General features: G+C 38.6%; 1 protein-coding gene across 2 annotated transcripts in view; it reads left to right on the forward strand.

Annotated features, from left to right (window-relative positions):
* Nucleotides 1–14,684, forward strand: part of DNAJC13 (DnaJ heat shock protein family (Hsp40) member C13) — a 127,291-nt gene that overhangs the window by 21,425 nt on the left and 91,182 nt on the right. For both annotated transcript variants that reach the window (XM_021706936.1, XM_008073927.1), the window contains exons 3-4: nucleotides 12,766–12,841; nucleotides 13,920–14,069. In XM_021706936.1, the coding sequence (XP_021562611.1) occupies nucleotides 12,766–12,841; nucleotides 13,920–14,069 (226 nt within the window). The remainder of the gene's footprint in view (nucleotides 1–12,765; nucleotides 12,842–13,919; nucleotides 14,070–14,684) is intronic.

The following is a 14,684-nucleotide window of genomic DNA, read 5'->3' on the forward strand; positions in this document are numbered from 1 at the left end:
CCGCCTCAGCCTTCCAAGTAGCTGGAACTACAGGCGCGTGCTACCATGCCCGGCTCATTTTTGATTTATTGTAGACATGAGGTCTTGCCAAGTTGCCCAGGTGGGTCTCGAACCCACGGGCTCAGGCCATCCACTCACCTCAGCCTCCCAAAGATGCGGGATTACAGGCTGAGCCACCAAGCCTGGCTCATTTTTAGATTTTTATGCTAGAGACAAGTGTAATGCCTTTTACTTGTTCAGATGCCACTGTTTTTAGAAAACATATGTTATCTAGAGTTGAATACAGTGGGATAATTTTGAACTTATGGGAGGATGTATCAGAAAGGAAGTCCTGCCTTTTTTTCATAGATTTACCTTAGAAGATTATAGTGTCCTACGTTCTATACCATGTAATTGGAACTTTTTAGATAATGAAGTTAAGTGTTGAGACTTTGGGGGAGGTAACCAGTTCTGTTTTTTTTTTTTTTTGAGTTGGAGTCTCACTCTGTCACCCAGATTGGAGTGCAGTGGCTACTCCCAGCCACCGCAGCCTTTACCTGCTGGGCTCCGGTGATCCTTCTGCCTCAGCCTTCCAAGTAGCTGGAACTACAGGCGCGCGCTACCACGCCCAGCTCATTTTGATTTATTGTAGAGATGAGGTCTCGCCAAGTTGCCCAGGCGGGTCTCGAACCGAATGGGCTCAGGCAATCCACTCACCTCAGCCTCCCAAAGGCGCGGGATTGCAGGCTGAGCCACCGAGCCCAGCTTTTTTTTTTTTTTTTGAGTTGGACTCTTACTCTGTCGCCCAGACTGGAGTGCAGTGGCCACTCCTGGCCACTGCAGCTTCGACCTCCTGGGCGCTGGCGATCCTTCCACCTCAGCCTTCAAAGTAGCTGAAACTACAGGCACGCGGTACCACGCCCGGCTAATTTTTGATTTATTGTAGAGATGAGGTCTCACCAAGTTGCCCAGGCAGGTCTCGAACCCGCGGGCTTAGGCAGTCCACTCATCTCAGCCTCCCAAAGCGCGGGATTACAGGCTGAGCCACCAAGCACGGGTCTGAGTCATTAATTCTAAAGAACAAATAATTTTTGCTTTGTTATCTTGTCAGTAATTGTGATCATCTGGAAATTTTTTATGTTATTAGAGAGTAGTGACTAAGACATAAAGCAGTCCTCTTTTTTCTCCTTTTTTTAAATAACCATTTGGAGCAAAACTCTGTGTGTATTCTTAGTAGCACAGTTCCTTTCCTCCATCATTGGCAACTTGAAACTGTTTTGTTCTGTGGTTATAACAGCTTTAAGATACAATTTACATACCACTTATGCAATGCCCATTTAAATGTATAATTTAGTGGTTTTTAGTCTTATTAATAGAGTAGTGAACCATCAGCACTGTACTTAGAGCGGTTTCATCACCCCTCCCCAACCAAAAAAAAAAACTTCACCCAAAAACTCACTTAAAAATCAGCTGTTCCTCCTCTTTCCCCACTCTTCTCAGCATCTGGTAGGGACTCTCCTGCTTTCTGTCTCTAGATATGCCTGTCTGGAACATGATACAAAATGTGGTCTTTTGTGGTTGGCTTTTCCCCTTTTAATGTCTTCAAGGTTCATGCATGTTTTAGCATGCGTCAGTCCTTCTTTTTATTGTCAAGTAATATTCTGTTGTATGGCTGGGCCAGATTTTGATTATCTGTTCATCAGTTGGTGGACATTTGTGGTGTTTCTACTTTTTTGCTATTACGAATAATGCTGTTATGAACATTCCTATATTTTCAGTTCTCTTTGGTATAACCTAAGAGTGCAATTGGTGGGCTATATTAACTCTGTGTTTAACTTTTTGAGGACTGGCTAAACCATTTTCCAAAGGAGCTGCAGCATTTATTTACATCACCACCATCAGTGTGTGAGAGTTCCAGTTGTTCCATATCCTTACGAACACGTGCTCGTTGTCACTAGCTGTCTTACTGTGAGTGTGAAGTAATATCTCATTGTGGTTTTGATTTTCATTTCTGTAATGACTGATGGTCTTGAATATCTTTTCATATGCTCGTTGACCATTTGTCTATTTTCTCTGATGAAAGGTCTTATTTAATTTTGATGAAATCCAGTTTATCTATTTTTTTGCCTTGCCATTTATGCTTTTGGTGTCATATCAAAGAAGCTGTTACCCACTCCTGGCTAACAAAGATTTTACCCCTCTTTTCTTCTAAAGAGTTTTTTTTTTTTTAAAATAAATTTTTACCTAAGACTCAGGTGGAACCCAGATTCTTCCCAGAGTTTTATAGTTTTAATTTTGAGTTAATTTTTGCGTGTAATACGAAGCAGGGATCCATATCCATTCCTTTGCATGTGGATATCTAGTTGTCTCAGCATCATTTGTTGAATAGACTATTCTTTCTGATTGAATTCTTTTGATACCCTTGTCAAAAACCAGTTGACCATAAATGTAAGAGTTTATTCTTATACTCTTGATGCTGTTCCACTCATTCTGTGTGCCTAGCTTTCTGCCAGTACCATACTGTCTTGATTGCTGTAGCTTTATACTTTTTTGAAACTTGGAAGTTTGAATCCAGCTTTGTTCTTTCTCAAGATTAACTTGGGTATTCCTGATTTCTTATATTGCCATATGAATTTTAGAGTCAGTTGTCAGTTTTATAGAAAAGGCAGCTGGGATTTTGATAGGCATTGCATTGAATCTATAGATCCATTAGGGGAATATTGCCATCTTAACAACATGAAGTCTTCTGATTCATAAACATGTGATGTTTCTATTTATTTAGCTCTTTAAAAATGTTTTTTTAACAGTGTTCTGTCATTTTCAGTGTACACACCTTGAATCTTTTAACTTTTCTCTGAAAGAGCCAGTATTTTCCAGATAGTGATATTTATCACCTTACTGATTCATGTTATACTTACTTGTTTTATATGACCAAGTCTAATCTATATTTAAAGTACTCCTTAACAGTGTTAACGTAAAAACTCAATGGCCAACATCAAAAGTTTTGGGTTTCTTTGTTTTGTTTAGTTGGGGTTTCTGTCACACAGGCTGGAGTGCAGTGGTATGATCACGGCTCACTGCAGACTTGACCTGGGCTCAGGCATTTCTTCCACCTCAGCCTCCCAAGTAGCTGGGACTACAGGTGTGTGCTACCATGCTTGGCTAATTTTTTAATTTTTTTGTAGAGATGAAGTCTTGCTCTGTGGCCCAGGGAGGCCTCGAACTCCTGGGCACAAGCATTCATCCCAACTTGGCCTCCCAAAATGCTGGGCTTACAGGTGTGAGCTATCATGCCCAGCCAGGGTTGTTAATTAAACCTTCTCTATGAAATGTGCCTGTATACATTTTATATGTGATTTTTGGGCTTGAGTTTTTTGTTTTGTTTTTGAGTTGGAGTCTTACTGCACTGCCCAGGCTGAAGTGTAGTGGCATGCGCCCGGCCACCGCGGCCTCGAGTGATGCTTTCACCTCAGCCTTCCAAGTAGCTGGAACTACAGGCACGTGCCAGCTTTCCTGGCCAATTTTTTAATTTATTGTGGAGACAAGATCTCGCCAAGTTGCCCAGGCTGGTCTCAAACCCTTGGACTCAGGCAGTCTCCCAAAATGCTGGGATTATAGGTGTGAGCCACCGTGCCCGGCCACCCATGCCACTGCAGCCTCAACCTGCTGGGCTCAGGTGATCCTTCCGCCTCAACCTTCCAAGTAGCTAGAACTACAGTCGTGTACCACCAAGCCCAGCTAATTTTTTGATTTACTGTAGAGATGAGGTCTTGCCAGCTTGCCCAGGCTGGTCTTGAACCCGTGGGCTAGGGCAATCCTCTCACCTTGGCCTCCCAAAGTGCTGGGATCATAAGCGTGAACCACTGTGCCCGGCATAGTTCTTGAGTTTTAACAGAGTCCATGCTTATATACATGTTGCTAACCCAGCCTTGGCATTTTGGAAAGATGTTATTGATGGTGGCAGTAAAGATTGATAAATGTTTTTCTTTCTTGTCATATGTCAAGGTTGGAGATGATTTCTCCTGATATTCCTCTTGAAGATATTTATGCCATTTTTGCTACCTTTGTAGGAGTTTTCATTATGCCTCATTTTGCAGCTGCTCCATGCCCTTATTAATGCAAATGTAATTGCCATCAGTGTAGACGCCTTAGTTGACAAAGCAGCTTTCCTTCTGTGCTTGTCATTTTCACCACTTATAAGTACATGGCATAATTTAGTTATATGTTCTGGAAGGAGCAAGAAAAGGGGAGGATTCGGTGGGAAGAGCACTTTTCTTTCATGAGAGAGCAAAATTTATTTTTTGGCTTAAGTAAGTCATTTCAGACAGGAAGGAAGGTGCAGATGTTTCAGTTAAAGCAGAAGTACAGATTAACTCTGGAAAACTTTAGAGTAATGTTCAAAATGCAGGTTCTTAATTTTTTTCTGAATGAAAATTGGCAAGTAAAACCTACCTATGGCTCACTGTAATATTGCATACATTAGTTATGGCAAGTGCTCTGAGTTTAAGAGTAGACTTTTGGTATCTGACCAGGATTTTAGCCTCAACACATCAGGATATGTACTGAAATTTCATGTCAGATGTTCACTGCATTCATAGATGGTCTGTGTCATGATCAGATACTGGAAACTGAGCGAAATTTTGAAGGAAAGCAAAGCTGAGAAATTTCTTATACCTTTCTTATTTGTAGGAATAGAGTTCTACAAGGGAAGAGATAGTCTCTTTAGCTGCCTGGCATTTGCACACCGTACCAATTCTGATAACCCTAGGAATTCCGAGGATTTGTTTTTCTGTGCTTTATGCTAGTTCTTGACCCTGCCTGCCTGTAAACCTCAGATGAGTCCATCCTGAATTCTTTTTGTGTTTTCTTGGCATAACTTTTTGTTGGTGTTATCAGGCAACGTCTTCCACATAGAAGTACAAATTAGATCACATCTCCTTTATAGGGATTTTATATTTTGCACACAGTGTTGTGTTAAAAGTTAACTCCATCCGTGCTGAGAGAAATAATGGACATTACATCGGAGTTGAAGTCCTTAAAATATTACATTTCTGGGCCGGGCGTGGTGGCTCAAACCTGTAATCCCAGCACTTTGGGAGGCCGAGGTGAGAGGATTGCCTGAGCTCAGGAGTTTGAGACCATCCTGGGCAACTTGGTGAGACCTCGTCTCTACAATAAGTAAAAAAAATAAGATGGTCTTGGAAGTGGGCACCTGCAGTTTCAACTATTGAAGGCTGAGGTGGAAGGATCGCCCGAGCCCAGCAGGTCGAGGCTGTGGTGGCCATGAGCATGCCACTGCATTCCAGCCTGGGTGACAGAGTGAGACTCCAACTAAAAAAAAAATAAGATAAAATTTCATGAAGTGCCCTTTATTTATTCTGCAAGCTCGTCTCACTGAGTTGTTAAGACAGATAGTTCTGTCTGATTCTTCTTTCTCCTGTCTGAGAGATACAACTTTTGATGTGAATGAACCCTCTTAGGTGAAACTGATCTTTCATGTGGAGCTTGTACCACAGAGTATCCTGGTGATACAGCCAGATAAATGATTAGTTTGCCTATTCGTTTTGTTCATTGCTTTAAATATGAGTACACTAAAGCAGTTGTGGCTACTTAACACTTAAGGATAGTCACAATTCGTTGCTACTCTACTGGAATTTTAATATCCTCCCCACAGTCCCTGTTAATCAGCTAGCAGAACAGTAGCAATAGAAATAGCTAACATGTGGCAACTATTTACTCTTGTGCCAGCCACATAAGTGCCAAGTCCTGTACATGGATTATTTCTTTTAATTCTCACATTTTGAAGTAGGTGTATAGTTACGCACCATGTAATGTTTCTTCAGTCAGCAGTGGACTGCATCTTCAACAGGGGTCCATATGTTTAGATACCATTGTGTCACAACTGCCTACAGTATTTGGTACAATAACTTATACAGGTTTGTGGCCTGGGAGCAATAGGCTATCCCACATAGCCTAGGTGTGTGGTGGGCTGTACCATGTAGGTTGATGTAAGTATACTGCAAGATGTTTGCACGACAAAATCGTCTGATGAAACATTTCTCAGAATGTATTCCCAGTGTTAAGTGATGCATGGCTGTAAATAATATTTCCGTCTGTCAGATAGGGGAACTGAGCTTAGAGAGGTTAAGCAAGTTGTCAGAGGACACACAGCTCTCGAGTCGTCTGGGCAATATTTACGGGCTTAGTAGGCTTAACCACTAAGCTGAAGTGCCTCCTTTGGCAAGGATCACCATTGTCCTCCTGAGAAACTTCGCAGGTCACTTATCCTAAATTTTGTTATTAGATGGACTAAAATCCTAGTTCATAAAAATGAGTTCTCGAGCTTTTAATCATAAAAAGAAAAATCCCAGGTTCCGTGAGGCTCTTAAAGGCTGTGAGAAATTGGTGGCCAAAACTTAGCTTAAAATGGTTGAGGAGCTAGGCTGTTCAACATAGGAAAAACAATTCAAATTGAAGGTCTGGCTGGCAGAAGAATTAAGTATATTCTGTGTGAAGCTGAAAGAACTTGGGTTGGATATTGGCTTAGTTCTGTGGATCAGTTGTCAATATCTGCAGTACTGGGACATGAGTAGAATTGCTTTTAGAGACGATAAGTTCCCTTGCACGATTAGTGAGCAATAAAAACTAGCTAACTTTGCCTATGGTATTATGGAGGTTTAAGCTTTAGAATAGGTAACATAAAAGCTCTTTTCTAACTTTGATGAGATCTTTTTGGCTTCTTTGAGGCCTGTTTGCTTAGACTCTTCAGTGAGGGGCTCAAGGATCTTGAATTTTAAAACACATACAGAAAGGTATTCTGATCTCAAGAATTTGGGAATCAAACATAAACCTATCTGTAGTTTATTTACAAAAAAAAAGTGATGTTGAATTTTCCCTATTAGAATTCTGAGTGATACTAATTTTCTGTGCAAAAGATGATGTATCAGTGATCAATATTTTTGTAGTATGTCTTTGTATTGACACTATGCACATGCCAGCTAAATATTCAAGTCTGAAATTAACTTCAGATACTGGCTGACAATCTTAGCTCTTACTACTTTGAAGTTTATTTCAGATGTCTGAATTAGATAACTAAATAATAATAAAATGTAGGGAGGAAACTAAGTCTTTAAAGGATTGATTCTTATTCACTGCCATATCATTGAATCCAACACAGTATTTGGTACTCATTCAATCCTTGGTAACATCTAATTCAGTATTTGATCTAACATCATAGGTTTTTTCCCCCTAAAAAAAGAAGTTAGATATGAAAAAAATCATGTCATAAAAGTTGTTTAAAAAGAGAAAGCAGTATTCATAAAAACTAGAAAATTTAAGAATAGTGTAACATTTTTATTTGCAGAAATTAAAATAATTCCAGAGAGTTTGTTTTCATATAAATTGATATTTAAGTCTAGTCTGTGTATTAAAAAAAGTCACCTATCAAATCCAAAACTTGATTACATCCCCACATTTTGCTTTGGCAGTCTTCCTGTGCTGAATGATCTTATCTCCACTAGTACCATCATTAGCTTTTTTTTCTTGTTATTTATCACCAATTGCTATGGGAATAAAATGCTCCATAGATAAACTGTTGCTTCAAGCACTTATTTTTCTTGAATTACATTTGTTTCCTGATTCTAAATAACATATCTAATAGGTAACATAAATTATGTTTGTTTGTTTATTTTGAATCAGGGTCTCATTCTGTTGCCCAGGCTAGAGATCAGTGACACAATCACGGCTCACTGCAGCCTCAGCTTCCCGAGCATGTGCCATGATGCCTGGCTAATTTTTTTATTTTTGTAGAGACAAAGTCTCCCTGTGTTGCCTAGGCTGGTCTCAAACTCCTGGGCTCAAGCAGTCCTTTTGCCACGACCTCCCAAAGTGCTCGATGTATAGGTGTGAGCTACTGAGCCCGACCATGTTTTAATAAGCTTTTATACTGCAATAAATCTATGAGTTATGAAAACTTAGGGGCAGAAGAAATGCCTGTTTCCTGTAGGTATGCAGGTTTTTGGTTCCTGAATAAAAAGAAACAAAGTCAGTGATGAAGATTAATTTTTCAGTTGGGGAAAAGGGTACTTTAATATTTCTTCACATTATGTATATGGTGTCATCTGTCACAAATTTCTCATACATTCTGTTCACTTTAATCTTTATTTCTTTTGCAACTTAATTTTTCATGGCTGTATGTTTCTAATAAGAACTTCTGTTTAGTATGATAATTTTAAAGAATTAGCCAACAAATATATCTTAAATTCATAGAACAGCAAATTAAATTGCTGTAATTTATAAATGGCAATTTTTAAATAGATAGCCAATAAAATGTGAATATTTTTCTTCATAAAAATATAGACTAAGTCTTTTTCTATTTTGGTGGTATGAATTTAAAAATTGGTGTAAAATTAGTTGCCGTCTGACTTATATTCTGCTTTAAAGACAAGAGTAGATTAATGGGCCATAGATTTATTTATTTATTTGTTGAGCTATTTGACAAACATTTATTGAACATCTACTGTAATCAATGCTGGATACTATGGTAGGAGTTCGAGTTGCAAAGATAAGGACAACATGTGCTGGCCGGGTGCAGTGGCTCAAGGCTGTAATCACAGCACTTTGGGAGGCTGAGGTGAGGGGATTGCCTGAGCCCACGGGTTCGAGACCCGCCTGAGCAGCTTGGCGAGACCTCATCTGTACAATAAATCAAAAATTAGCCGGGCGTGGCAGCGCGTGCCTGTAGTTCCAGCAAATTGGAAGACTAAGGCAGAAAGATCACCTGAACCCAGTGGGTCAACTCTGTGGTGGCTGTGAGTGTGCTGCTGTTGCACTCCAGCCTGGGCGACAGAATGAGATTCCAACTCTTAAAAAAAAAAGGAGACATGTGCTTCCTTGAATCTCTGAATCTTTGTCCATTCTTTATCTCTCAGGACACTTAAGTTGTGAGTGTTGTAACTAACATTCCATACTTGTGAGATGTTTAGACATTTAAATCTACACATGTTATCCAAGAGGGCAATGTTGGGGTACGGTAAAGACCAGTGAGGGTGGAGAGGCGCGCAGCACTGCTGGGGCTGGCAAGCCGGAGGTGCGCGCCGTCAACCCAGAGATCCGAGTAGATTGCTGCCATGGTGGGGCTTATCTGTGCAGTGTAGTTCACAGAGGGCTGATGAGGTTAACCTGAGGGGGATTTCCGACCAGAGACTTGTTAGACATTTGCAATTCACAAATTCCTTGACTAGTGGTGGAGTGGTTGTTTGGGCTGTCCTGATCTTGTATCTGAAGGAGATTTGCCTAGGGGGGTGGGATAGGCTGCTGTTTGTCCTGCAGTTGGATGTCTGAATGCTTGCTAATCGCTGCACTGAGGCAAAAAGACTAAGACTAAGCTAAGTTTCCTCTAGGTTTCTGTAGGTACCTTTCAGACAATTTAGGTAATCTTTGAAAGTTTAGGGCTGCTCATAGAATTTAGGTAATCTTTGAAAGTTTAGGGCTGCTCATAGATGTTTTAATTACCTGAATTATTTGTTCTATTGTGAAGGGGAAGTACAATAGCCATTCTAGGGAAGAGGAGAGGCATGGGGAGTACTTACCAAGAAGTGGGGAAGGGAATTGGGAGGGGAGGCGATTCTTTTAGGAACTGTTTTCTTCCCTCTGGAGTATGCTTGCTTTAAGTAAAGATGATATAACCACTATAAAGAATAACTGCTCAATTAAAAAAAAAAAAGCTACGCTTGGTGGCTCAGCCTGTAATCCCAGACTTTGGGAGGCTGAGATGAGAGGATTGGCCGAGACCAGCCTGGGCAACTTGGCGAGACCTCGTCTCTACAATACATCAAAAATTGGCCTGGCATGGTAGGGTGCACCTGTAGTTCCAGCTACTTGGAAGGCTGAGGTGGAAGGATCGCTGGAGCCCAGCAGGTCGAGGCTGCAGTGGCTGTGAGCTGTACTCCTGCCTGGAGGATGAAGTGAGTGAGACTCCAATTCAAATAAGCAAACAAACAAGACCCAAAGAATTGTTTTCCTGTAGCTCTCTTCTTAGGATGACCTTGGAGCTCAGTATTTATCTGAAAGGTAGCTTTGAGTTTACTAGTCATTACAGTACTTTTAGCCTGATGTGCCTATAGCTACAGAGTTCTTTTACTGAAGGATCTAGAATGTGTTCTCTTCCATATGGTAGCCACTGACTAGATGTGGCTTTAAATTTAGAGGAATTAAATTTAAATCAATTGTAAAGTTCAGTTGTATTAGCCGTATTTCAAGTGCTCAAGAGCTACGTGTGGCTCATGCTACCTTTTTGGACAGTTAGATCCAGAACGTTGCCATCATATCAGAAAGTTGATTTAATTGGACAATTAGATCCAGACATTGTTGTCATCTTGGAAAGTTCTTTTGGACAGTAGTGATCCAGATGACAGAAATACATGAGAAAGATGTTAGAAGGGGCTGAGGTGTGACAGAGGAATTTGTGTAGAATCGAAAAGGGTATTTTCTGAGCTGTTCCGCTAAGACCCTGTACGTAACAGCAGTTAACATTTGGAACATTTCAGGCATTTAATTTTTACATTTTTTGCTCCCAGAATAAAATAAATAAATTCGGTTGTTTTATTTTAGGATTATAAGGATTCTCCTCACGTTTGACTCTCAAGAATCTGAAAAATAGAATTTATAAATTCACATTTCTGTCACATTTGATTTCACTTTGTAGTCTTTTATGTCACATATTGATTTGGACAAAATCTTATTTTTTTGTTTTAGTTTCTATTAATTGATTAAGCCTTTGAAGTTTTGAAACTTTTTAGCTGTTTAGATAACTTTTTAACTTCACTAGTCTCCTACCCTCATCCTACTCCCACCCACTTTAAAAAGAAGCAAATGAATGTGTTTTTATGTTAGAAAGAACTGCTATCATTCTTAGTTTCGCACTCCACTTTAGACATGCAAAATTAGAAAAAAGTTTATAATATAGCTATGCTTTTTCTGTGACTATGTGGTAAAAATTAATAAAATCTGTCATTTTCTTTTTACTCAAATGGAAATAACTTTGTCATCTTTATTATATAATATATTGAACAGAAAAAAATGGACAGCAGAAAAATAAAAACGTGAAAGATGTCTCTTGATTTTTTTTTTTTTTTTTTGAGTTGGAGTCTTACTCTGTCGTCCAGACTGGAATGCAGTGGCACACTCCCGATCAACACAGCCTTGACCTGCTTGGCTCAGGCAGTCCTTCTACCTCAGCCTTCCAACTGACCGGAATTACGGGCATGTGCTACCACACCCGGCTGATTTTTGATGTAGTGTAGAGACGAGCGAGCTCTCTCCAAGTTGCCCAGGCGGATCTCGAACCCACAGGCTCAGGCAGTTCACTCACCTCAACCTCCCAAAGTGCTGAGATTACAGGCTGAGCCACCGAGCCCGGCCTCTCTTGATATTAATGAAAATATTTCTAGTGTAGGAAATTTGTGTCTTTTTAGAGCATAATTAGTGATTCAGAGGAGGAAAAGTTTATTCTCTCCATAGATGTCAAAAGGCATTTGATTTAACTAACAACAGTCTTGATAATTTAGAAATCTCTTTAAGATTTTCCTAATATTGAACTCTGTCTAAAGTAAACCTTCCTTAGTCATGGTGTATTACTATTTTAATATACGACTTGATTTTTATTGCTCATATTGACTTAAAAAATAGATTTGTCTGTTTTTTTCTCACTGTGTTGTCTTACCAGATTTCAGTATCACTCAAAGAATTGAGAAGTTGTCTATACTTTGTTTTCTGGAACAATTTAAGAGTCATGGGAATTACCTTATCCTCTAAGGTTTTCTTCTTCCTTGAAATTGTTTGAGCTTGGTACTTTTGGAGGGTTTAACTCTTTGCAACTTTCTTAAATTTTTCTGTGGGGTTGATTTATTCTTTTCACACTTATCGTAGAGTTATATACAGCATTTTAAAAATTCTGTCACTAGGGCTGTTAATTCCTTTTTTCTCCTTAATTTTGAGATTTTTTAAATATAAGCTAATGTATTACCCATTTTAATGTTTTACTTCCTACATTCTTACGAATTCTTTGGTTTTTAATAAGTTTTTTCCAATTCTATTTCCTTTTTTCCTTATAAATTCCTCTCTTCTAACAATTTCCTCTTTTATCCTTGTAAATTCCTCTCTCTTCTAAAAGATTACTAAGATCCAAATGGTTTTTCTCCTTCAAGTATGTTACTTTAAAGTAAAGGAAGTGAAGCGAGAAGTGAAAATTGCTTGTTTGTGGTGTAGGCTTGCTACTTAAAATTGCAACACTTGGATGTAATAGGCAGTTGCTTAAGTAGAAATTATTAAGATTCCAGGATATGGCTGTGACTGACTAGTTGCAGTCTGTAGCTTTTCCTTCCTTTCCACTTTGGGTTTCTTGAAAGGATATTTTGAAAGAATTAGTGATGTTCGGTGTCTTTTTTAAAAATGAAATTTTCCCACTTAGAATCTTTTAACATCCTCACCTGATGCTTTGCCACCTTAATTTATAACAACAACACAAAGTTGCTAGCATAAGTCATACTGTTCTACTTCGGTATCTCAATAGTTCACAGTATAAAAGCGGTGGGTGGGTTTTAATAACAATAACATTTTAGAACTTTAACAAATGTGAGAATATAAAACTAAGCTATCTTTAGTCACTTTTAATCAACTAATGCATTTTTATTTACTTATTGAAATGTTCTTTTTGGATATCATATTTTTTAATAAAATATTTTTGTTTGTTTAAAACTAAATTTAAGCACTTGTCTTCCTTTGTAGGTATAAGCGTGTGTTTTCAGTTGGAACCCATGCGATTACTACATATAATCCCAATACCTTAGAAGTAACAAACCAGGTAATCGTGTTAGAAGCTGTTAGGTGTTTGTGTGAACTCCTTTTGAGTTTTTAAAAGCCAAACTATGACCCATTACCCTCAGGTGTCTGAAGTTAGTATTTAAGATAGGAATGTCAAATTTGAAAGAGATCGATGTGCTTTTTTAATGCTCTGTGCCAGGAAACAAAAATAACCAAATAGAGGGGAGGGAAGAGAATGTGCTTATTTCTAGGCTCTGAAGAGTATAACTTTTTGTTACTATTAATTGTAGCCACTTCTTTTATGTACCGCTAAAAAATTAATTCTTTATAATTTTTAAAGGCTTATACTATTACTACTGTGATACAGGCATATATAAATATGTAAGTTAAGTCATGAGTGCAGTTGGTGTGAAATACTTGTCATAGAAGTAGGATTACTTATTTATAGAAAGCAAGACTAAACTGAACATGGATAAGTAAACATTTAAAGATATTCTGGCCTGTTTTAATTCTAAATTAGCAGTGTTTCTCCAATTCAAACTTTTATTACTTTAGTTGTTTTGGATTAATGTCATCATTAAAATTGAAATACAGATTTGATTTTTGTTGTTGTTTTTTTTGTCTCTGAAGACTAGAAAACTTTAAAAGAATTTCTGTTATAGAATTTCTACACGATGCAACTTCTTTTTTTTTTTGAGTTGGAGTCTCACTCTGTCGCCCAGGCTGGAGTACAGTGGCATGTTCATGGCCACCATAGCCTTGACCTGCTGGGCTCAGGCTATCCTTCTGCCTCAGCCTTTCAAGTATCTGGAACTACTGGCACGCACTACCACGTCCGACTGATTTTTTTCTTTATTATAGACAAGGTCTCATGAAGTTGCCCAGGCTGGTTTTGAACCCCTGAGCTCAGGCAATATTCTTGCCTCTACCTCCCAAAGTGCTGGGATTATGGGCTTGAGCCACCCCACCTAGCAAGATATAACTTCTAAACCTTTATTGTTTTATAAAATTTTGCTCATCTAATCAGTGATTATGAAATTAAAGTAGTAAAAATGTGTGGCATTTTGCTATATTTATAGCACCAGTGAAAGTAATTTTTTTCTTCTTTTTTTTTAAAGTGGCCTTATGGAGACATTTGCAGCATCAGCCCTGTTGGAAAAGGACAAGGAACGGAGTTCAATCTCACATTTCGTAAAGGCAGTGGAAAAAAGTCAGAAACTTTAAAATTTTCTACAGAGCACAGAACAGAACTACTTACAGAAGCATTGGTAAGAAAGGTTTCATGTTCAGAAACTAAATTCTGTCTTCTCTTTTTAAATGAAATAGTTACCTTTTTTTTGTTTTTTTTTTTGAGCCAGAGTCTCACTCTGTCACCCAGGCTGGAGTGCAGTGGCATGCTCATGGCCACCACAGCCCACCCTTGACCCCCTGGGCTCAGGCAATCCTTCTGCCTCAGCCTTCCAAGTAGCTTCAACTATAGGCGCGCACCACCATGCTTAGCTAATTTTTTGACTTACTGTAGAGATGAGGTCTTGCTGAGTTTCCCAGGCTGGAATAGTTACATTCAAGTACAGAAATTAATGTTCTTAGCCTTTGTATCCACTGTGCTTATTATTTCTTACTGACTTTTAACTTGACACTGATACTTATACTGTTCTCTGACAACATGACTAGAAAATCCTTTGTATTTGAGAGTTTATTAGTTTTCTAAAATGCATATACAGGAGCAAGCATTGTATATTAATTTATCTTGTTCTTCAATAAAATTCCGCTCTTTTTTATTGAATATCCTTAAAGTATAATAACAATTTTTAGTATCAAGGTTATCAAGTTGGGATTTTACTTATTTAGATAGAAAGTCTTTCTTACCAGTCTCTTGTATT

This window comes from Carlito syrichta, unplaced genomic scaffold (assembly GCF_000164805.1).
Source record: "Carlito syrichta isolate Samal-C Ts95f unplaced genomic scaffold, Tarsius_syrichta-2.0.1 Scaffold316213, whole genome shotgun sequence".
NCBI lineage: Eukaryota > Metazoa > Chordata > Mammalia > Primates > Tarsiidae > Carlito > Carlito syrichta.